Here is a 23,420-nt window from a genome sequence, read left to right on the forward strand (position 1 = left end):
TGTCGAAGTTAATACATTGACCTGATGTTTTCCCATATGTCCTGACTACTTTCATAACTTCTTCACATTCACGGGACTCCGCCTTACAGAAGAAAAGGCTATCATCAGCAAAGAGGAGGTGAGATACCGAGGGGCTAGCGCGTGCGACACGCATTCCCGTTATCTTCCCTTGATTCTCTGCGTGATTAGGAAGGCTAACGAGCGTTTCCGTGCATAGAATAAATATGAAAGGAGACAAAGGATCTCCTTGACGTAAACCTCTCCCAGAGACAATGTTTCCCCTCGGCTCACCATTCATGAGTACTTTATACTTGACCGAAGTGATGCATCTCATAATCCAGCCTATCCATATCTCCGAGAATCCCATCTTTCTCATGACTGCCTCAATGAAAGACCATTTCATCCGATCGTATGCTTTACTCATATCAGTTTTTATGGCCATTCTCTTAACTCTCCCTCCCGGTTTTGTTCGCAATGCGTGGAACATCTCTTGTGCTATCATTATATTATCTGTGATCTGTCTTCCAGCAACAAAGGCTGACTGAGTCTCAGATATTCTCTGTGGCAGAACCTTCTTTAATCTTTGGCATAAGACCTTAGATATTATCTTATAGCTGACATTACATAGACTGATAGGTCTAAATTTTGTCATTTCATTCGGCATTGTAGTCTTAGGGAACAAACAAATATTTGTGTCATTCAGACCCTGTGCCATTGTCCCTTCAAAGAGAAACTGGTTAACCATACGAGTTAAGTCTTCTTTGACAATATCCCAAAACTTCTGGTAGAAAAGGGCTGTCATTCCATCTGGTCATGGGGCTTTCTCTGGATGCATAGCGAACAAAGCTAATTTGACCTCCCATTCGGTTACTGGAGCTGTAAGGTTTTCGTTTACATCCCCAGTAATCGTCGTCGAAACCTCTGCAAGCGCATCAGCTATATCTTCTGGGTTAGAAGACTCAAATATTTTCCTAAAATAGCTAGTAGCAATGGCTACTAATCCCTCCTCATCCTCCACCACATTTCCATTTTCATCGAGGAGCTGAGTTATCCTGTTATGTGCTCTCCTTTGCTTTACTAGCGCATGAAAGTATTTTGAATTCCTGTCGCCTTCCCTTAACCATAGGACCCTACTTTTCTGTCTCCAAAACAACTCCTCTGCCTTAAGAGCAGTAGATAGTTCCTTTAGAGCTTCTGATATTTCCTCAGAAGTAGCATCATCATTCTCATAAAGACCCTCTACCTTCTCCTTTAGCTCCTCCACTAGCTTTTCTGAGTTCATATTGTTTTGCCTCCTCCATTAGCTCAAAGCTTTCTGACAGCTAGCAATATGTTTCATTATATTTGCTCCAGGAGGAAGGTCCTCAGACTTTCATCCTTCCAGAATAACTTGCCTTACCTCCTCATTGTCCAACCAACGTTTATCAAATTTAAACTTCTTTTTTCTCCTTACTAGTTTTGTGAGAATATCTGTAAGGACCGGACGATGATCCGAACCCCAGAACCTGAGATACTTGACAGCTGAATGAGGAAACTTTTCATACCAATCCTCATTACCCACAGCTCTATCTAATCTGCTTCTAATAGTTGTCCCTCCCGATCTTTTTCCAACCCAGAAAAGCTTGTTCCCACTAAATGGAAATTCTAGCATTCCACAATTACTTAGCATTTGTTTGAAAGGTAAGAAAGAACTATCAAGACATTTCATTGCCGACCTGAGGGGTATAGAGATGAGAACTATATTTAGAGATAAAGATATATAAGCATTAATATAAATCAACACTTTTACATTATTTTAAGGCCTCAAAAATTCACACTGTAAGTATCTATGATCCACCGAACCGTATATATATATCTTTGATACAATCCCATGAATCAAATAAAAAAAAAGAGATCAAACATATCAATCCGGTTCATACAAACATGTTTGATTATGTACCTTTGTATCAACAAAGTTGGTTACGAGACCGGCCACAATGGAGAAAGATCTCGGTAGGTTCTAAGCAGGTACGGAGTGAGTCGTGACCAAGCTGAGCTCTTTCATTATCTCCAAAACCGAATATGCGTCCAGTTTGCGTGACCACAATGGTGTGATACAAACCGGTGCTAACTTGAGAGACACGGTGTGGTTTCAGACTCTCCAACACTCTCGGCCTCAGGACTTTGTCTGAAACTCCTCTGTCCGGGAACCCAAGGCTTCCAAATCCCATCCACCCAAACCCATACAATACTCCACCTTCCACTAATACAAATGTCTTCCTCTTTCTTGCACACACCTGCACGCCAAAGCAAACTCATGATTAGGACATTTCTAAGCCGGTTAAACCGATCCAAACTGAACCAAAACCTAACCGAAGTAACCGAAATAACAGAATCTAAAGCCGGATCACATATTAGCTCCCTGAGAAAACATACTAGGAAGAATGTCTAACCTGGACAACAAGGCAGTTGTTGAGACTGACCAAAACTTGAGGAGTGATCTTGTCGTTTTCGTCTCCATGGCCTAGAGCACCGCAGTAGCCTTTACCCCATGTGTATACCTAATACGTTTAAAAGAACAATCAAAACAAGATTCTTCTGATTTCTCAAAACCAAGAGAGAGATGGAAACAAAGAACTTACACGGCCATTTGAATCAAGTGCCACGGCGTGTTCATCCCCTGCAGAGACACGGAGTATATGAACACCTTTTCTTTTAAAAGCCTGAATAACACGTGGCTGGTGCTCGTCCTGCTGCTCTCCGTGACCAAGACAGAAGCTAGAACCAGAGCCAAACGAGTAAACCGAGCCATCCTGCGTCACAGCTAGCACATAGCTCGGTCCAGCTGCAATTTGCACCACAGGGCCAACGCTTTGGAAAAATTCAACAGCTCTGGGTATTGGACTGTCCAAGGTATCGCCATGACCAAGCTGTCCATGTGTGTTTGATCCACATGTGAACACACGCCCTTCCCTTGATAGAAACACAGTGAAGTGCAGCCCCGCAGCAACCTGGTAAAGAAGATGAGTTTGTTAATGTTTCCTTAACCCAAGTTAGAAAATCATTTGGTATCAATCTTACCTGCTTACAGGGAGTTCCCTTCAAAGCCTCAACAAGCTTAGGCCTAAATATTGGACGGCTAGTATCTAAGTGACCACAGCAATGCGATGAGTTATCCCCACATGTAAGAACCTGAACCGCATTTCAAAAAGATAAGTGAGTATGGAAAGCAAAAAAATATACTTTCTAGAAACAGAAGCTGCCAACGAACCTCTCCAGATTGCAACACGAAAGCAGAATGGTTCTGTGTGGCTGAGACCTGAGCAACTTTAGCAGAGAACGGGAACTCTATAGGCGTAAATGCTACACATTGAGTAGTTTCTGGGCCATGAGCAAGAACACCAGACAAACTCGAACCACAAGAGTAGACTTTTGAGTTGTTGATTAGCAACGTGTGATACCTCCCTGTTGTAACTTGCATCTGCAGAAAGAATCAAAGAAAATGCATTTGAGAACCTGTAAAAAAAGCAAAGAGAGAAACAAGCTGAAACCATACATTGCCTGCAGAGGTTTGAACCATATCTGAGGACTGCTCAACAGACTGCAAGAACCTCAAAAGCCTCTTCCAGTTCCCCTCACAGTTAGCAAAGAGCTCTTTCTGTGTAGTAAACCCCATCCCCACGTACACAGGATGCACAGAGCAGAGCTGAGACGCCGCGTAATCAACTAGCGATCTAAATTTCAAAGGGTACGACAATCCAGAGCTTCCTCCAAATACCTCAGAGGTCAACTCCAAGCTAAGTAGATCAACCGCGTTAAGCCGGCCAGAGGTTAACACCTCCAAGATCAAATGAGAAGGGAGATCCTCTAACGAAACCAACCAGTTCCTCTCAGCCATTTTTCTAAGAAGAGAGTTTTCAAACCACCACCGAAATTCACCTGAACCCAAAACAGAGAAACACGCAAGCAATCAACCAAACAGAAAAAAAAATAGAGAAAGAATCTTTCGATCGAATATCAAAACAATCAAGAGGAGCAGAAGAAGAGGAAGAGTAATGTGAAATGCGTGACAGCGAACCTGGAAAGCAAAAGCTCTTGACTTTATCGGTGCCGAAACTTGCCACTAATGAAATCAAAAGTCTAATAAGAGCTTCCTTTTTATATAAGAAGAAGGGTGAGAAGACGTGTGAAGAGGAATATTAAAAAAAAATTAGGGAGAAATCAATATCTTGCTGCTTAAGCTTTCTTCTTTTGTGGCGATTCTTCCTCTCTGTCATATAGAGCTAGTTCGCAGAATATTTTGAGAGGCTTGGTCATCGTCTTGACACTGTTTTTGTCTTTTAAAAATTATTTTAATTTTTTTCATATCTGTGTTTATAATTGGTAACTTGTTGCCACCATTTTTTGTTTTTTTATTAGTTAATAATGAAATTATAAAATTTAAAAGATTATGTTTATTAAATTATTATTAACTTAAATATTATTGAAAAGTGTTGATCCTAGTAAATAAATTTATAATTTTAAAATTTTAATGTGTAAAAACCTAACTATAATTAGAAATAATCTCTATAATTATATCTAATCTATTAATTTAGGGTCCTATTTTTTATTACTTAAAAATGTTGTCATTTAAGTTTTGGATCTATTCACATCTTATTAAAAATAAATTTAACATTTCTTACAATTCGGTTATACAATATTTATCCCATTAACACTAACAGAAATTAACCAATACGAAATACTAATCAGATCTAAACGATTATATAAGCAAAAACTCATCATTAATCCAAACATTTACATACCACATGATCATCTTTAAGTCGACAATGTGTGACTCAAGGGAAGAGCTATGCTCCACACTCATCTCTTTTCTCAGTTTTGTTACCTTTTCAAAGGAATAGCGATTGGCCTCTCCTTCATTCAATTCTGGTCTCTTGACCATACACTGAATACCCTTAAGACTGTGTCAACATAAATCGCTCAAAGGGTTATAAGGGATCACATACATCAGTTTAATGTTGCTTGGAAGAGTCCGAGATGGCTGCGAGAGACAATTAATTCAAAAGCTGGTGTTCTTTTTTTTTTTTCAAAAGTTGGTGTTCAATGAGAAGACAATCGTAAAGTCCTTTCAATGATGGTTTTCAACTATGGGAGAAGGAGCTCTCTGTGCTCCGTTCTGCATTTCTTCATTTTTGAGCTGTTTTATTCTTAGCTGAAGCTGTATAACTTTTTATTTCTTATTTGAACCATTTTGGTATGGTGAACAATTGATGATTCTATTTAGCAAAAAAAAAAAAAAACAATTGATGATTCTAATAATAACCAGAGTTGAAAAACAATTTGAACAAATCTGTTACAGATTTTGTTATGTATATTTTCGAAATATTGTTACCAAAAATATTTCTTTTTTAATATTTTAAATGTTTGGGCGTATATTGAATATAAATGGATGATTTTTAGGAAAATATTTAAAAGCATTAAAAAGAAGAAAATATACATAAGGTTAGGTACAAAATATAAACAATAACCACAAAATAGGATAATAAACAATATGCTAAAGAAGGTAAATAAAAGCAATACCATACTAATTATCGAAATATATAATTAGTTTAATTTGTAAATGAAATGGTTCTATTATGATTTTCTTACAGTAAATTTTTTACAGTAATTGTTTTTCAAAAATCTGTATGGTAACTTTTATTGTATCCTTCCAACCATAACTTAGGAAATAGTTTTAAAATCTGAAGTAAAATCTTTTATATATATCAATAAACATGTGAAAATATTCCATATCAGAACATTTTAGAAACCAAATCTAAATATTAACCTCAAAATGATAATAATTAAATTTATAGTTAATTTTTGCTAATGAAACAGTTATTTTTGGTTTATTTTTTCTAAGTTTAGTTATACAAATGGTTACTTTGGTGAATGGAAGTTTTTTTGACTAAAGATATGTTTTATTATTTTATAGCAGGATAAAATCCATGCAGCAGTCAAAAAGTTTCTTTATGTTATTGTTACCAATTAAAATACGATTACAAATAAATTTCAAAATAAAAGAAACAAAAAACAATCTAATCAAAAAATTTATATAATAAAATAACTTAATACATAATTATATTTGTTGATTTCATGATGAAAAACATAATCCGCGTTTCAACGCGGGTCATATTCTAGGATTATATTATACTAAAGTCTTCTATAATTGTATAATCTCAGTTCATCCTTCTATTAAACCCACCACCATAATCACTCTTTATCTTAAAATTAAGGAAATAACACACTATAATACAAGCTTGGGCCTATTAAAAACTCATTGTCAAAGATACATCCATGAAAATGCAAAATACAGTTTCTGTTGCCTGCTTCTTTACACAATACTATTTCTTCGCCACATTTCACTTATTCAGAACTTTATTTGGGATAAAGTTGGATTATTCAACTTAACGTGAAGCTTTTACCAAACCAAAATATACTTTAATCTCATTGTCAGACTTTGTGTTCTCCATGGACACAAAGTTTAGTTGTGCATCTCATTTGACATGGGTGCAAGAGCTTCGGTCATGGTCCCTTTATCTAGTCCTGAAACGAAAGGAGGACAATGGGGACAGTTTGGTGGTTGGTATATAGGTGGATGGTAGTATGGCACGCTTGGGGTGCACCCACCGGTTTGGCATCCTCCACCAGTACCAAAGCCAGGAACCGTCACTCCCGGAATGGTAAAACCGGGAATGTGGGTGCCTGGCACAGTTATGGGAGGGATTGTTGTGCCTGGTACAGTTATGGGAGGGACAACTACACTGGGTACACCAGTAGAGCCACTTCCTCCTCTACCGATACCAATCCCTTCCCCTGAACCACTACCTCGTCCAATGCCTTCACCGAATCCGGTACCTGGGGCTCCCCTGACAGGACCGCAATTGGGTTGGCCATACCCTGATCCTCTTCCTTCTCCAATGCCAACACCTGAACCATCACCATAGCCTATTCCTTCTCCAAAACCACTGCCTCCACTTGAGCCTATTCCTTCTCCGAAGCCACTGCCACCACTAGAGCCAATCCCTTCTCCGAAGCCACTGCCTCCACTAGAGCCTATCCCTTCTCCAAAGCCACTGCCACCACTAGAGCCTATTCCTTCTCCGAAGCCGCTGCCTCCACTGCCATAACCAACGCCATAGCCATATCCCATAGGCTTAACTGTGTGATCAGGCTTCTCTATGCCATCAATCTTCTCTTTGTCTTTAAGCTTCTCTTTGTAATCAGGCTTTACTTCATGATCAGGCTTCTCTATGTCATCAATCTTCTCTTTGCCACCATCATTAAGCCTCTCTTTGTAATTAGGCTTTACTATATGATCAGGCTTCTCTATGTCATCAATCTTCTCTTTGTCAGCATTAAGCTTCTCTTTGTAATTAGGCTTTACTATATGATCAGGCTTCCCTATGTCATCAATCTTCTCTTTCCCACCATCATTAAGCTTCTCTTTGTAATTAGGCTTTACTTCATGATCAGGCTTCTCTATGCCATCAATCTTCTCTTTGTCAGCATCATTAAGCTTCTCATTGTAATTAGGCTTTACTTTATGATCAGGCCTCTCTATGTCATCAATCTTCTCTTTACCACCATCATTAAGCTTCTCTTTGTAATCAGGCATTACTTTATGAGCATGCTTTTTTTCAGGATCAGGTTCTTCTAGCTCACGCCACATGGATTGCAGTTTATGATCAGGCTTGACCTTGTCCTCAGGCTCTTCTGGCTCACCCCACCACGCGGACTGCAGCTTATGACCAGGCTTGACTTTGTGGTCAGGTTCTAGACTGAACAAGCCATGATCTTGTTCCCTCAAACTAACCTTCCCAGGCTTCACTACATGGTCTAGATCCTTAAGAATCCTGCGTGCGAAAGTTGAACTGAAGAAGCATAGTAAGAGGAGGAATCCAAAGCACTTGCCTTGGTGTCCCTTTCCCATTTTTATTTAGAAATAATTTGATCTTGATGTACATTCCCGAGTAAAGAACCACCTCCTGGTTTTATAGTATATGAGACTTTTACTTAAATCAAAACACATCCATAAACGCAAAATGCCTCTGCTGAAAATACGCATGAAATAAAGTAATTCACAAAGTTAGCATGAAGAACATTAATGAGAATTTCTTGATAACACAAATTGTATGTTTAGCAACTTCAAATTTTGAAAACATATTAGGATGATTTGCCCAACAAGAAAACTCCATCCACACAAAATCTTGGGAACAAGAATGTTATTATATATGTCTAAAAGTTGGTAGAACCTTCAGCCAAAGCATGTGCCATGTACTGTGTGTTGTCTCTCTAGAGCAACCATGTATAAACATATTCAAATGGTCAAGGTATCTCTCAGATGAGATGTGGAGAAAACATGTTCAAATCTCTAACAACATTACCAATTGCACAGCTCATAGAATCTTCATTGACCATTCCTAGCTAATAACTCCTCTCAGAAACCATCATACTTCCTCTCTAATCATCGCCAAAATCAAAAGGCTCCTTCATGCCCCGGACTCAAACAACTTTTATTACAAAAGGTTATAGAAAGAAAAACAAATATCAAAGGAAACAGTTTCAGGTTTTGTTTGTCAATGCAAAAACAAAGAGTGCTGCTTCTTTTGATAAAGAGTAAAAACTGTGGAGACTTAATCAACAAATAAACAAAACATAAAGGACCTACATACAATATCAAAACCTTTGACACTCCTCAGTGCTCATGCAACCACCGTTCTACATGTCTCGTTACTTAAACTGAACAGTTGTTTTGTCATCCCCGGCAAATTATCTCTCTCTCTATCTTGTACTCTTCATCTCCTTTCTCCTGTAGACTTGACAAGTTTCGGCCTTTCGATAACTAAACTCATTTTCAGAGTCTCGATTGAATAGCCCTCTCCTCCTTCTTCCTTCTCTGTACGGCTCCGGCGTTTTAGGTAAAGCGAACTCTTTAACATTCTAACTTATCGTCTCCTTAGCATTGCTGATTTGTTGCAAAGGCATTTCCTTTTCGTCTATCTCCGCTTGATTATAGTTAAAAACCGTGTCTTTTTTTGAAACTTTCTTCTTGAACACTGTTGATTATGCTTTTATATTAACTGAACGATTTGTTTTGTAGTGTGATTCTACAAAGGAGAGAAGATGTCAATGATTGGAAGCTCTTCTTCACACAACGATCAAGATTCAAGAAGCTTGCAAGTGCTTCTCGAAGCTTTCGGCTCTCGTTTCTCTCTAGACGACATAACTGCTGCCTACCACGAAGCTAGTCAGAATGTTGATGTGGCTGGCGAGATTCTCTTTGCCATGACTGAAAAGACTACTGAGAGTGACCAAGTCAAAACGAATGAAGCAACTCATGCCAAAGCCAAAGTATTGAGGCCAAAAAAGAGTTCTGTATCTGTTGGCAGTGTTTCAAGTGTTATTGGTAAGGAGTATGTTAGAGCCAGACCTGTATCTAATCCTCGCCAAGAAGCGAGTAAACCGGTGAAGATAGACTCAAAGGATATACCAGAAACTGAGATGTGGTGTGAAGAAAGCAAGGAGGCAAACATCATAAGCAGGGCTCCAACTGAGGTTGAGGAGTTTATTGTTAAGATGCTTGGAGAAGGCTTTCAAGCTAGCCCTGAGCTCATTCACCAGATTCTTGGTAAGCAGTTCTCTTCTTCCTTTCCTTGATTAAACATCCTTTTCTTCTTTAATGGTATTCATGATGCTAAAACTTATCTGCTTTTCCACCAAACTATCAGGCGTATGTGGCTATGATGTGAAGAAGGTAAGCCAGTTCCCTTAGCTCTGAGAAAAGTAATGTATTTTTGTTTCTTCAATTGCTTTTGACATGCCTTTGTATTTATCTTATAAAAAAAAAAAAAAATATATATATATATATATATATATACTTTTTTGGTCAAAATCTTATAAACAAATATATTATATGTTTTACCTTTTCTTGGCTAAATCTTATTATATTTACACATACCTTAAAGCTCATCAAGATGACCACCAGCTTAATTATGACATGTGTCCTTAACTGCATCACTTTTTTATTTGAGCTTACTTTGACAAATCCTTTTTGGGTGGGTTAATTGACTTTTCAGTCCTACTGTCTCCTCTAATTTTGTTCAGTTGTGTCTCCTCTAGTTGTGTTCACTTGATTGTTATTGGTGTCTCTATAGCTCTTGACATGTGGATCCTGTGGGTATTTCTTAGATCATGCCCGTTGAATCTTTGTGTGTTTAACTTCTTCTTTTGGCATCATCCACTATTCCACTCTATTCTTAATCATATTGCAGAGTACGGAGAAACTACTTGACTTGTCTGATACCAAGAAGCATGCTGATGCTGGAATTTCCAATGAACTTGTGAGCTTTTGCTATATGACATTCAGTTTTGGTGGTTGTTATAGAATGTCTTTCTACTAAATTTCACTCTGGTTGGTTACTTGGTCTATTCAAGATGTCAAAAGTTGATCCTCAAAGACAGGGATCTACTTCCTGCAACCAAGTGGAGTTCTCTCAGAGGTATGCCTTTTCTAGTCAATCTTTGTACAAAACCCTTTTGATCATCTTCCTCTTTCTCTCTATGATGATGCAGTGGTGGAGCAAGAACCTTAACAGGTTCAGAGGAAGGAGGCAAGGACAACTCTGGTCTTGAAAAGGAGGTTTTAGAAGCTTTATTCTCATGTGCAGAAAGATATGAGGAAGTGCGAAAACTAACTCGGCGATTTAGAGAAATTAGAGGAAGAGCTGCTGGTCGTCCTGTTGTGAAACCTTTGGAAGACCCTTTCCAAGAGAGAGTTGTCACTGTGAAACAATCTCCACATACATCTAAAGAAGGTAAACCGTGTCAGAGTCTTCACATGTACTACGTTTATTTGAGTTTAAATCTCAAGAGTTTGCTAAACTATCTCTATGTTTCTCCCTTTGATTAGATGAAGATGATGAAAATGAATACAAGGCACTCCGCAAAGCAGTGCACGAGAATTTGCATGAGATGAAAGAATACTACGGAGCTGTAAGTCTTTGAGATCATAAAGGATTCATGTGATTGTTGCATAAGTAAAACCTCTTTCTCTTTGGCAGGCGGTAGAAGCATTCTCCAAAGGAGAAACCGAGCGAGCACGGAGACTCGTGGAAAAGGTACATTTTGGAAAGGACTTTGTGGTTGAATGTGATCTCTGTCGTTCTTGTGTTAACTATTTGATATCTTCCACAATACATAGGGACACTTCTTCGGACAAAAAGCTCGAGAAGCAGATGACAAATCCATAGCAAAGATGCTTGAAGTCAAGTGGGTTAAATTTCGCAACCATTTTATTTTTTAGTCTTGTACTGTAAAAGGTGTTGAGAAATTTTCAAAAAACTATGATATAGGGAAGAAGACAATGGTTCCACTTATAAGGAAGACGAGGTAGTCATAGTGAATGTGAATGAGCTCGAACCAAGGGAAGCTCTTCGTCTTCTCAAACTCCAACTTAAAAACTTCACTGGCATTCCATGTACGTTTTTCAAAATCTCCTTCTCTAGACCATTTTTGTCTTTAGCATAAACGAATCTAATCTCTTTTATGGATTATGATTCAGCTATCAAATGCCTGAGAGTCAAATTAGGTGACAACAAGGAAGATTCCAAATGCAAACGAAGGGTACCTAACTATCTTTGCTCAAATATCTTCTTCATCTCTAAAACAAACTTTGAGTTGAGTTGGTTCACTTTGTTTTCTTAGCATACTGCAATTGCAAAGCTGCTGGAGGGTGAATCCATTGCCTGGTCTAAAGAAGATGATGGCCTCGTGATGATGATTCGTATTGATGAGATTGACCCTGAGAAATTGAGTTTTGCCAAGAAATAAAAACACCATTTGGTTCATATCCTTTTTGCTTAGTTCCACTACAAAATTTGACTATGCTGTTTCAAACAATATTCGTATGTAACAAAAGCAAAGAAGCATTTGGCAGAAATATATTTTTTTTGGTTTATCAAGTCATCTGACATTACAATATGCTTAATAATGTTTTGGGGTGAATCATACGGCACACTCCACACAAAGGTGCCCAAAATTACTCTACCAACATTGGGATATCTGACTTGAGAACCTGTGTTTGCCATTCTGAATCAGATAGGTTTGGCACTGCACCATCAAACAAACAGTTTTTAAATACTAGATCTCTCAAAACCAGAGATAGCTGTTTTATGCAATACTGCATTTTCTCATCGCAGCCACTAAGTCATTGTTCTGATTTTGAGTTATATTGAACCCTATGCTGAAAAAAATAATCAAGTTCTTATCACAATACCTTGAGGAACATTGCTTTTACAGTTTTACTATATAATTCAAGAAACAAAAACTATATAATTCAAGAAAGCATTCCTCTGGCTTATATATGTAGTTCGTTTATGGTAAAAAAACAAGAATATGTTTCAAAGTTCAGATCTAAGAGCGTCTTCATTGAAGATATCTCAATGATTTTTTCAACATTAAAGTAATAAAAAAGAATGAGATGAGTATCTAATATGAAAATCTCTACAATAAAATTTAAGATACTCTTCTACACTTAGCCTCATACCATTAGTCTCTTTATTTTCATGACTTTAAATTTAACTAAATAATCAAACTATATTATATATATTACTATATATTTGTGAGTTACTCAACCGAGTTTCTCACCACTAACGATGCTTTAAAAGTTCTACTTTCATATTCCAATCCTTATAAATTCAGAGTTTCACATAAGTGATTCATGATTCTGAAAGACAAAAACAGATTCAATTGTATAGAAGAAACATCGAATAACTATCCCCACCTCAAATTAAATTTAACCAAAACACTAACAAGATTATTGAAAGAGTGTCTTCATCATCACCATATGATAATTCTACTCATGTTCAACCACCAGAACTCGTTCCTGAATTTATCCTAAGAAGTTGGAGATTCTTTATTCTCAAGACGTTAGTCCAACGAAAGTTTGTTTTATGGGTGATTCTTCGGATCTTAATCCACAAGATGGTTAAAGAACTAGGATCTCAAGCGGCTCTTTTTCTCTTGAGGTATCTACAAGATAAACTTGTTAATAAGAGAGTGAAACTCATCACTATATGTGTATATCTTTGGATGTTAGCAAATACCAAGAAAACCCATATTAAAGAAGATATTACAGAGGTTTGGAAATATGTATCAAAATTTGGCTTGTGGATCATCTCTTTCTTTTCTCTTATTGTAGCTTCTCTTGTAATCGTGTGGGCGACAATCATGTACATTGAGATGACAATATGTCTCAAAATCTCCATTTGTGTCGTGATTGGACTCTTATCTTCCTTCTTCTTCTAATCTATATTAAGATCTGCTTTGGTAAAATTAGAATTTTGAAGGAGTCTGATAGTGTTGTAGGACCATGTATCATATATGAAATATTTAGTGTACAAGAAAAACACATGTGGTTGGAGTTGAAGTATAGATCTGAGCTGCTTGACTATACTGATTGGTAGTGTTACTATTGTTATGTAGTTGGATACCATTACTTCTGTAAATATGACAAGGAGATAATCATCAATAAAAGAAGTTTGTGTATAAATATAAAAAAATATAGAAAAAGAAATGGTCTAAACTCCCTTGGAATGTAAACTTGATCCAATCTGTTACCTCTAATTTTAAAGAGAATTCGTTTTTGAAGTCTAATATATTTGTTGATGTCCTTGCAAGATATCAATATTTAGTTTCCGAAGTCACCTTATAAAGGTCGCAACATCTACATTTATTTTCCTGAAATTATTTGACAAGATGGCATTAGTCCAGAAGGAAACACATTATATCACATATGGTTCATGACAATTTGTATCACAATAATTATGTATAGAATCAGCCAAAGTGCTTGAAAAACGAGCCATGAATTATACTCTTCCTGCCGAGAGTATAATTCCTCATCTTCCACTATTTGGCCACTACTTCAAAACAGGCTTGTTTGATGTGAATGAGAATGTTGGAGTCTATTTTCTACAAAGTAGTGGAGGTAGTTACATTGTGTGGATACTAGAAGACCTGTAGAAGAACATATGGTCTTCAATCCTCATTGAAACTCCTCAAAGTATCTTAGACCAGCTCAGTCACTTCTTTACCTTATCCTTTGAAGGTTTTACCAGAGCTGCAGACTTTGTCTTCGCTAAAGTAGAGATGAGATCTTTCTATCTCCACTGCCACAACCCTGCTACAATGGTGACTCGAAAAGAACTCATCCAAGAGTCTACAGCCTGTGCATGTACACTGAGAAGAAACAGTTTCAGGAACCACAGAAAGACCTCTTGATGTTCACCTGAGGATGAACATACATTAGCCGAACAGAAGAAACAGTTAGTAATTGTAGCTAGTTGCGCATATAGTGATTGCTTCTTCTTCTTTTTTTTAACTAAATAAACATTGTACAACACTCGACAACAACAATGATTTTTTTTAAAGCCATTAATAATTTTAATTTTCTGATCAAGATCACAACTTGGAGAGTCCTTCAAGACAATTATATATGTTGACTACCCAGAACAATGGCAACGTCTTTTAGATTGGTTAAGTACAACTTGCAAAATCAACAAATTTATGGAGCTTTGTTTGTATTGCGGATACCCGATAGAAAATATGAGTAAGTTCATCGCTTTTCCTTTCCGTATGTCCATTCTTGTGTATGATTAACGATTCGTTAGTGAAAATACTGGTTGTTTCAGTGTAGCACATCGATTCGAATAGTTAGGTGGTAACAGCTCCTGTGTAGAAACATATTAAGGGAAGAGTCAATTGTTCTGTGTATGATTTAATGATGAATTTTTTAAAAGTGTACTATTAGAATACATTGTGGAGGAGACATTTCCTCTACTTCTGACTATATTTAGTGATATTATACAGATCAAAAATCCTCGTAGAGTTTATGAAGCTGATATGCAAAATATTTTGGCATGAGTATATGTAAGTCTGCAATGAGAGTAGTTAGTTGTGCTTCTCTCGGCAGGAATTATACTTGTTCCTAAATTTAATTCCCTAGAGTACAATTCAAACCAGATTAAGTGTGTGTATAATTTATTAATCAAAGTGAAAGATGCGGGACATGGAATCCTAGATAAGTGGTTCCAACTTCACTTGTGACTTTTTTTTTTTTGAAACACTACTCCACTTGTGATCCATGTCTCTGTTTTCTTGTATACGATTATAGTAATAGGAAGCAGCAGAACCAGTAATCACTGTAGCAGAAGATGCAGTGAAGAACTGTGTGTCCCAGTAGCAACCAAACAGATGGAAGAATATGGCAATGGTGATGAAAGGCGCGTAACGTATGCTGTAACTGCAACAACTGTCACAGTTCACTTTCTTTAAGACGAGATTGTAAGCGCAACAGTTAGTGTTGTTGCAGTTGTTCTGAATAACCTGACCAGAACTGAATAGATGGAGAGCCGCCGATAGCCAGAACATATAGAATATAGCGAAGTTAGTGTTGTTGCGTATGGTATAGCCGGAATATAATCAGCGCTTGCACTTCTCCTATTACTTTAACAACAACATGACATTTCATTAGCAAAAGCCAGACTAGTTATTACACTACTAAGAAGCTAATAGTCACATTGAGGACTGATGTTGCCATGATAATACATACGGTGGATGATGGCAACTGAAGTGAGGATAGCTATAACTGAGATAAAAGTCATCAGAATGGCGACTCCACGGACATGAGTCAGCTCCTGTGAACAAGCAAATGCAAATAAGCCTGTAGAAGTGTGGGACTAAAGGTCTCATGGAGTAATGAACTTACACTCTCATAATGGGTCATGCTCACCAATAATTGGTGTTACAGCATCATCCATCCAGCTTCAGAAGATAGAAACGTAATACAGATATTGAGTTATTATGACGTGAAAACACAGAGACAGACAGAAGAAACATGATTTTCTCAAACCAACCTTTCAAGTAACAGAAGATAGTCAGTCACCGATATTAAAAGCATGTTGAAAAGGACAACGGTTATCCATGGCATGGCAGCAACAAAATGCCGAATAAGAAGCAGCCAAACAACGGGATTGAAAGAGCGGGACAAGGCCTCCACAAACAATCAATACTGGCCATGACTTGCCAATATCAGCAACATAACGCTGCCATTGAACAACCAAACATTCTTCAATGTTCCAAGGACAAGTTTGAAAGTAGAATCTACATGTCAAAGAGAGAATATTATCATTTCTCCGACCTTTACAACCGAGGCACGGGAATCCAATGACCTTCTAATCGATTTGTCTATGATCACGTCATCTTGAATGTTCACACCACCCATTTTCTGCCAGTGGCTCAGTGATCAGTTTGAAGCACGAGCAATATATTGGCAACTCCAATAAACTACAATTAAAAGATCAAAACTCAAATAAATAAATAAATAAAGACTTAAAGCTTTATGAAATGTGAATATATAATGCATACTTACCATTCACACTAGGGAAGATTATAGGGTAACAAGGACCCTGAAGCTGAAGAGATGAGTTCCTCATTTCAGGAGTACGAAACACTCAAAGTAATCATAATTCCTGTCTGCCCAAAATCACTCATCTTGAGATGAAACCAAACATTTCTCATCGGCCTTCTAGCTTACTCGGCTTTATATGGAATTGAACCGAAATCATATGTACGTAATAACCAAACCAAACTCGGAAATAAGCGTGGGACCCACAAATTAAAAAATGTTGACGTGGACCCTCTTAGAAGAGAGAAAAGTCATTATATATGTGATTTCGGTATTAAAAAAAGAAGAAAAAAAAGCTAACAGTTTCTCGTTTCTCAGAATGGCTTCTTCTGTCGACGTTCCCGCCACCATTCAAGAAGATGATGAAGTTGTTGCCAAGAGCTTTCTAGCCCTCAGCTTCATCTCCCGAGAGAGAGAGAGAAAGAAAGTAAATATTTCTCAAGAACGCAACGGTTTCACATAATGGACTCCGTCAATGTTCTCGTCATCCAAGAAGAAGATGAACATACAGACGACGTTTCCAGGAAATTTTTGGCGAAGTGGAACAAGCCTCTCCTCCACATATAGAAAGACTTTATTCATCAACTCCTTGTGAAACTTACACTATTGTTTGATCACCAGAGCTAGTTCGAAAATTGATCATAAGAGGTTGGAGATTATCTATTATCAAGAAATCAATCAATGTTGCTATGTGGGTTATTATTCTGATTTTAATCCAGAAGAAGGTTAAAGAGCAAGGATCTCAAACTGTTATGTGTCTCTTGATGTATCTCCATAATGAACTTGTTAACAAAGTGAAGCTCGTTGCTCTATGTATTTGTCTTGGGATGATGTTAGACATTGCAAATAAAACCAATGTCAAAGAAGATTCCGAGGAGGTTAAAGAGGAGAAAACAAATAGAGAGATTCAAGAACTTAATTAATATTGAGAGTAGCTTTTTAATAGCAAAATTGAGATCTGTTTTTGGTGAACTTAGAATTCTGAAAACTCATAGAGATGTGGGACCATATATCTTATATGAAACTTCTGTGTACAAGAAAAGCACTGTACGGTTGGAGTTGGAGTATAGATTTGAGCTGCATGACTATATTGATTGGTCTGATACCATTGATTTTGTAAATATGATAAGGAGATAATCAACCGCAAGAAAAGTCACTATATATATGATTTCGGTATAAAAAATAAATAAAGAAAAAAGCTAACAGTTTCTCGTTTTTGAGAATGGCTTCTTCATGTTCCTGCTACCATTCAAGAAGACGATGTAGTTGTTGCCAAGAGTTTTCTGGGTGAAGTTCTTCATCAACTACTAAGTCCACTCTTATCATCAGAGGGTAGAGTTCCTACGTGAAGCAAACAAGTTGTTCACTCTACACGCTTACTCGCTTTCTCCTTCGGACCACTCCGATTATATGCTCACGTTGCTTGATCCGCATCAGACTTACTTCGGCCGACCTTGTCTTGGTCGACGAGTGTGTCCTTGTTATCCTGGATGATCAATGCTCATCTTGGTGGACGGACCATACTAACCACTTGCTTTAAATCATGACTTACCATTTATTTCAAAAGACCCACCATGAGTGGATCATTGTTTGCAAATATTCTTAATTACGTTAAGAGATACTTGTTGGAATATGATTGCAACCAGCTGGCTCCAAAATCTTACTCGAAGGAAGGTACAGATGAGAGCGCAGAGGATGGAGGATTGGCCAATGCTCTCAAGTTCCTTAGGAGTCTTCATCAACGCTTCTTGGGGAATATAAAGACGTGAGTATGCTGCTTCATGCATGATCCTCATTCATGAAAGTTAATGAACGAGATGTGGAATGTGTTAAAAGTTAAAAACTCTTTAGTACAGGTTTTGCTTATCTGACTAAATATATCCCAACATTATAGCCTTTTTCTTAACTTCTTATTATCAACATTATTTTTATCATCAGTTTATCGTAAATCGAGCAATAGGGTTAATAATAAGGCTCCAAACCAGCTCACTCTTTTTTTTGTAAGAGGCAGTTTAGTCAAGCAAAACAAAACAGAACAAAAGAACTCCAAAAGACACAAAACGAAATATATGGTTCTCTTTTTGAGAAGATTAACTTAAAATAAGATTGTTTGTGTCACAAACAAACAAAAAAAATTTATAAATTTTTTTCAAACCAAAATATATGCTTCTCGTTTGAGAAGACATTGTTCGAGTGTCAAAATTAGGGAAAACTTGAACAACGTTTCACAGCATATAATACAAAAAAGAAAAGCCATGTTCGTTTCAGAGACGCAGCGTCAGTGATCGGCGTTCAAAACTATAACTAACTTCTTGCTCAAGTATGTGGAGACTACCACCGGCAGCGGTACTTTTGCCGCCCAGAAACAGCCGCATCACCATTTTAAGTGACGCTATTTTACACAGCGGCAGAATAGTCACTTGCAATCCTTGTAAAAGTTGATCGCAGCGTCACTTGATTATTACGCCACTTTTGTTTTTGCCTAATTTGATGACTGATTTTTGATCGCCGCAAGTGATCGCAGCGTCAATGTACCGAACAGGGCTAAAGCCTCAAAACAAAAACTTCGGAGAAGGAAAAAGCAATATTTAGTGACAAAACCTCAGAAACGTAATTAAACATTAGAAAGAGAATAATAGCTAACGGTTGAAAACACTTTTGTCTCCAGTCTTTAGCATAATTTTCAAAGAAGTTAACCCAAAAGATACGCTAGACCTCAATGATGACAATATGATATGACTCGTATCTTCATACTTGATAATTATATGAATATATTCTTTTCTAAATACTGTAGTTCAAACACCTAAATTATGTTAACAAAAGATGAACCTTGAAAGTCAAAATGGAGACCTTGTATCGTTAAGACTTTATAACTCACTTCTCTGTGAGGTGATAGCAACTGTACAAATGAGAGTGCTTATCGACAAAGACATGTCATATATAAGAAAGAGGATCCATGATAATAAGAAACGGATCAACTAAGTCCTCTGTGTTCTGTTAACATTGAAGAAATCTCGCCTAAGAAGAGCTTCTTAAGCTACTTAAAATAAGCAAAAGGATCAAATAAGAAAAGGAAGCTCAATTTGAAGACATTCCGCCTCTAGGTGATCCGTTACTGCTCTCTGCAACGTCAATCTCTGAGGATTTGTCTTCTTCAGGTTCCAGACCAAGGACGCCTAGAAGTATGAACTCCTTCAACAGAAGCGTGTCCACAAAGGTACCCACATCTTGGCTAAACTTCCCAGAGCATCTCTCGCTACTCTCTTCCCCTTCTTTAACCTTTCCCCTCACCAAAGAGGCCACCGGAGCTCCGTTTCTATAAGCAGTACACGCCCTCAACACGTCGTGAGCACAGCTGAAGAAATGTCCATACGAAAAGTCTTCAAAATACTGTAAAATCCAACAAACCCCATCAGAACAATCAAATCTCAAGTGAGTGTGTGTGTGTGCTGTAGAAACATTATAGTTCTTTTGTTACCTTGGGTGGTCTCCTCATGTTGTAAACCATTGTCTTTAAAGAAAGTAAGAATGTGTTTTCGCTGTAAGCTTTAGACTGGGCCTCACCGCCTGCAGAACCCGCTGTTCTCTCGTAGCCAGGCTCGTTGAAGTAAGGCTTTTCATTCAAGATTAGACCTTGGATCGAGACAAGAACCTGTAACATTGTGGAATTGTTGGGGATCCATTTCTCCCTCGGGGCACCACTCCAAGTGCCCAGAAGACTCAGACACACTTTCCCACAATTGTACAGATTTGGGTTGATTCTTAGCCCACCAGACTGGTAATGAACCATCTGAACAAAACCGAAAAAAGATTCACAATCACAAAAGAGAAGACAAACACTCGCTTTTGAGACAGTTCCATTGGACTTACCGGCGGCACAGAAGGGTATGTATCAGGGAAGTAGATATCGAAAAAGAAGAGACCGTCATGGTATGGAGTTCCATCAGCTCCAACAATCACAGCCCTCATAAGGTCCATCCTAGACTCATAAGCTCTGACAAATATCATCTCTGTTGCAAGAAACAAACAACCAAAACAGAGAATGTCAAGCAGCGGAAACTTATGTATTAGACAGTGTGTATAGTTATTACACTAACCTGGCAAATCATTCTCAAGAATTCTCCACTCTTCTTGAATCCTTTTCATCCATTCTTTGGAATGCTGAAAGTAGGACAAATAAATAGTCATTTCTTGAGGAAAAAACGAAAAACAAAACATACATTCAAGAGTAATGGTCAAACCAAACCTGCTTTGTAGTTGTTCCCCGAGTAGCGAATTCGTGATCCCCCAAATCTTCAACAATGTCAAACTTTTTGAAAAACAAATACTTGCCAAGATAATCCTCCATGTTTCTCTTAACCCTGGAACAACTCTGAGCTGAAATAACCTCCTCCACTCTAGGCCGAGCGCTAGGATACATTTTATGCCCTTTATACCAGGGTGGGTGGTTCGGCACCGGAAGCACCAAACCAGAAGAAGCCGAAGCTGGAGCTGGAACCGGAGCCTCCCCCATCACGGTATCAGGAGTCTGAGGCTCAAGATGATCGGAAGAAGAAGAAAACTTCAAAGCATGCGCAGGGTAATTGTAAGTCTGAGTTTTCATTGGCAACGCGTAAGCAGAGTTCGGTATGACTCCTTTGGAGTTGTGAGGCAAAGCGTTCCAAGATGAGTGGATTCCACTTCCCACTGTTGCCTTCTTGGAGCTGCTGCTGGGAGCTTCGGGTTTGATCCCGTGTTCGTCGCGAGAACACTTGCCGCTTCCGCTTGATTTAGAGGTTTCAGAGTTTGGAAGCCAGTCCATCGTCACCTCAACACCAGCTGGGATATCCTTCTCCTTGGCATCAAACAGGGCTTGATACTCGGAGACGTAATCATCAGCGCGATCATCCTCCTCCTCCTCAAGCTCATCCTCCATCTCATAGCCGTACTGATCAGAATAGTCATCGTCGTCTTCGTAGATCAAAGAATCAGGGTCTAGCAGACTATTTGATAATGGAGAGGAACCAGGGTACGATTCATCGTTGTTGGTTGTGTCATAACAATCGCTAGCAGATCCCTAAATAACAAAAAGAATCAAAGCTTGTGAAAGCATTACTAATGAAAATAATATGGAGACTTTAATTACCTCAAGTTGCACATCATCGTCTCCTAATTGTATAGCCTTCCCTTTGTTCTTACTATCAACATTGTTGTTATTAACAACACCTTCGTATTGCTCCACACCATTAGCTTCTGGAGTCGCCGCCTACAAGATAATGAATGACACAACAAGTAAGATAAAGCCTTTGACCACAAAGGGAGTTAGAGAGATTTGCTCAATCACTTAAGCAGTTAAAGAGACAATTGCAAAAAAAAAAAAAAAACCTAAGATAGAGTCGAAAACACAAACAGAGTCACGAAGAACCAAACACAAGTATCACATTACATAGAAACTAAACTGACAGGTCGATCACAGTTACGGTCTCAGTGATCAGAACACGAAACAAGAAACTACAATTGGCAAAAAACACTACGAACAAAACGAATCCAACATCAAAGAGACACGTGATCGAACCTTTAAAACCAAAAAAAAAAAAAAAACTAAAGCGAATCACTAAACCCTTAAAATCAACAAAATTGGAGAAACCCAGACGATGATCGCTCGCTCGCGCACACGACGCAATCACCCAGAGAGAATTACACAATTCCGCAAAAATCAATTTAGTGAATTATTAGGTAAAGCATGAACCTTAAGAGCTGTGGAGCAAGAAGCGACGGGGTGAGCGATCTCGGGCTCCATTGAAAACGATCGATCTCCACCTCACTAACCTTGCGCGCCGTATTCACTAGTTAGATTGCGCAGAGGCGATGATGAAACAACACTTCCTTCTTATTAAACCAATTCTCTCTTTAATATAGAAATTGATTATTTATGAAAGTTTTCCAAATTGTGCGTTTTATTTTTCAACAAGTCAATACGTAAAAAGTCTACAAGATGGGGCCCGTTTTTATTTGTACGGTTGTGATTTTGTTTTATGGTGACGTGGCTGTATCGACGGTGGTAGTAATGGTTGTGGTATAGTGTGCTGCTGTAGAGGAAACGAGCCGAGCTTACGCGACACGGTTGGTAGTGTGACCAATGCTCTGGTTTTCTACAGTCGTAGGATGTCAGAGATTAAAGTGTTGGATGAATCCAACGGATGGGAACTATTCTATTGAATTTTTTTACAGAGCAATCATAGCAAATAAAATGAGTAAAGATATTTAAAAGATCTTTTGGAAGAAATCTAATCTAGAGTTATAGTCCTCTAGATATACATGCGAAAGAGAAACTATAATTGGATGATTATTTTATTATATAATAAGATTACTTCCTTTTGTCTCCATTTAAGTCTCACACAAATTAATAAAACAATTAATTTAATCTCTTCTCCTTCACCCACGTAGACGTGCCACATAGATAAGTCACTCTCTGCAGCGGTGACACGTGTCGAGTTTTGTCGAAACTCATCGTTTCATTAAAATAAAAGAATGCGACGTAGATCTTCTTTCATCTTTTCTAAAATCCTAAGCGTTTCACCTCCTACGGTTTCCAGATTGATAATGAACTTTAATAATCATCAATAGAAACGTTCTCTTCAGTCACATGTCCTAAATTCACATCTACTCCCTTCCAAGCTTTCTCTATCGTTATGATTCACATGGGATTCAAAGCTTTTAGCAGAAAGTTGGATTCATAAGACTCCTTAGTCGTAAATGGAAGTGGAATCAAGGTATCAGATCCCTCTCCTCGGCTTCCTGTCTTCTTTAACGAACTATTTTCTCTTTGATTATTCTGAAGGAAAACAAAATTGAAACGTTGTAGTTGATCAGGTTGATTCAGAACGCTGATTGCAGTCAGTTGATTGGATTGAAGGAAAGACATCTCTTTGCAAATCGAAATTAGGCTAGAACCGGA

General features: G+C 37.9%; 4 protein-coding genes across 5 annotated transcripts; 1 reads left to right on the forward strand and 3 right to left on the reverse strand.

Annotated features, from left to right (window-relative positions):
* Window positions 1-1,803: 1,803 nt before the first annotated feature.
* Window positions 1,804-4,090, reverse strand: LOC106295651 (ultraviolet-B receptor UVR8-like). The gene is made up of 7 exons (XM_013731618.1): window positions 4,058-4,090; window positions 3,536-3,918; window positions 3,251-3,460; window positions 3,061-3,171; window positions 2,622-2,990; window positions 2,433-2,540; window positions 1,804-2,276 (listed from the first exon to the last, which is right to left on the reverse strand). Exons 2-7 carry the CDS (start codon window positions 3,875-3,877, stop codon window positions 1,947-1,949), a joined length of 1,470 nt encoding a protein of 489 aa, XP_013587072.1. The 5' UTR covers window positions 3,878-3,918; window positions 4,058-4,090; the 3' UTR covers window positions 1,804-1,946.
* Window positions 4,091-6,208: 2,118 nt separating this feature from the next.
* Window positions 6,209-7,986, reverse strand: LOC106304235 (zinc finger CCCH domain-containing protein 4-like). Its single transcript, XM_013740647.1, has one exon. It carries the CDS (start codon window positions 7,949-7,951, stop codon window positions 6,503-6,505), a length of 1,449 nt encoding a protein of 482 aa, XP_013596101.1. The 5' UTR covers window positions 7,952-7,986; the 3' UTR covers window positions 6,209-6,502.
* A 425-nt stretch (window positions 7,987-8,411) lies between these two features.
* On the forward strand, window positions 8,412-11,977 carry LOC106292569. 2 transcript variants are annotated; one of them, XM_013728185.1, is made up of 12 exons: window positions 8,412-8,939; window positions 9,122-9,649; window positions 9,750-9,775; window positions 10,293-10,361; window positions 10,456-10,520; window positions 10,594-10,835; window positions 10,931-11,013; window positions 11,082-11,138; window positions 11,222-11,289; window positions 11,373-11,497; window positions 11,582-11,643; window positions 11,725-11,977. In XM_013728185.1, exons 2-12 carry the CDS (start codon window positions 9,145-9,147, stop codon window positions 11,848-11,850), a joined length of 1,428 nt encoding a protein of 475 aa, XP_013583639.1. In that variant the 5' UTR covers window positions 8,412-8,939; window positions 9,122-9,144; the 3' UTR covers window positions 11,851-11,977. The 2 variants fall into 2 exon arrangements, with proteins under 2 accessions (XP_013583639.1, XP_013583646.1); XM_013728192.1 differs by lacking the exons at window positions 8,412-8,939; window positions 9,122-9,649; window positions 9,750-9,775 and adding an exon at window positions 10,122-10,198.
* Window positions 11,978-19,364: 7,387 nt separating this feature from the next.
* Window positions 19,365-22,388, reverse strand: LOC106316808 (probable ubiquitin-conjugating enzyme E2 25). The gene is made up of 7 exons (XM_013754679.1): window positions 22,212-22,388; window positions 21,609-21,728; window positions 20,730-21,539; window positions 20,581-20,644; window positions 20,354-20,493; window positions 19,962-20,273; window positions 19,365-19,873 (listed from the first exon to the last, which is right to left on the reverse strand). The coding sequence occupies exons 1-7, from the start codon at window positions 22,260-22,262 to the stop codon at window positions 19,562-19,564; spliced, it is 1,809 nt and encodes a 602-aa protein (XP_013610133.1). The 5' UTR covers window positions 22,263-22,388; the 3' UTR covers window positions 19,365-19,561.
* Window positions 22,389-23,420: the final 1,032 nt, after the last annotated feature.

This window comes from Brassica oleracea, chromosome C1 (genome assembly GCF_000695525.1).
Source record: "Brassica oleracea var. oleracea cultivar TO1000 chromosome C1, BOL, whole genome shotgun sequence".
Classification (NCBI taxonomy): domain Eukaryota; kingdom Viridiplantae; phylum Streptophyta; class Magnoliopsida; order Brassicales; family Brassicaceae; genus Brassica; species Brassica oleracea.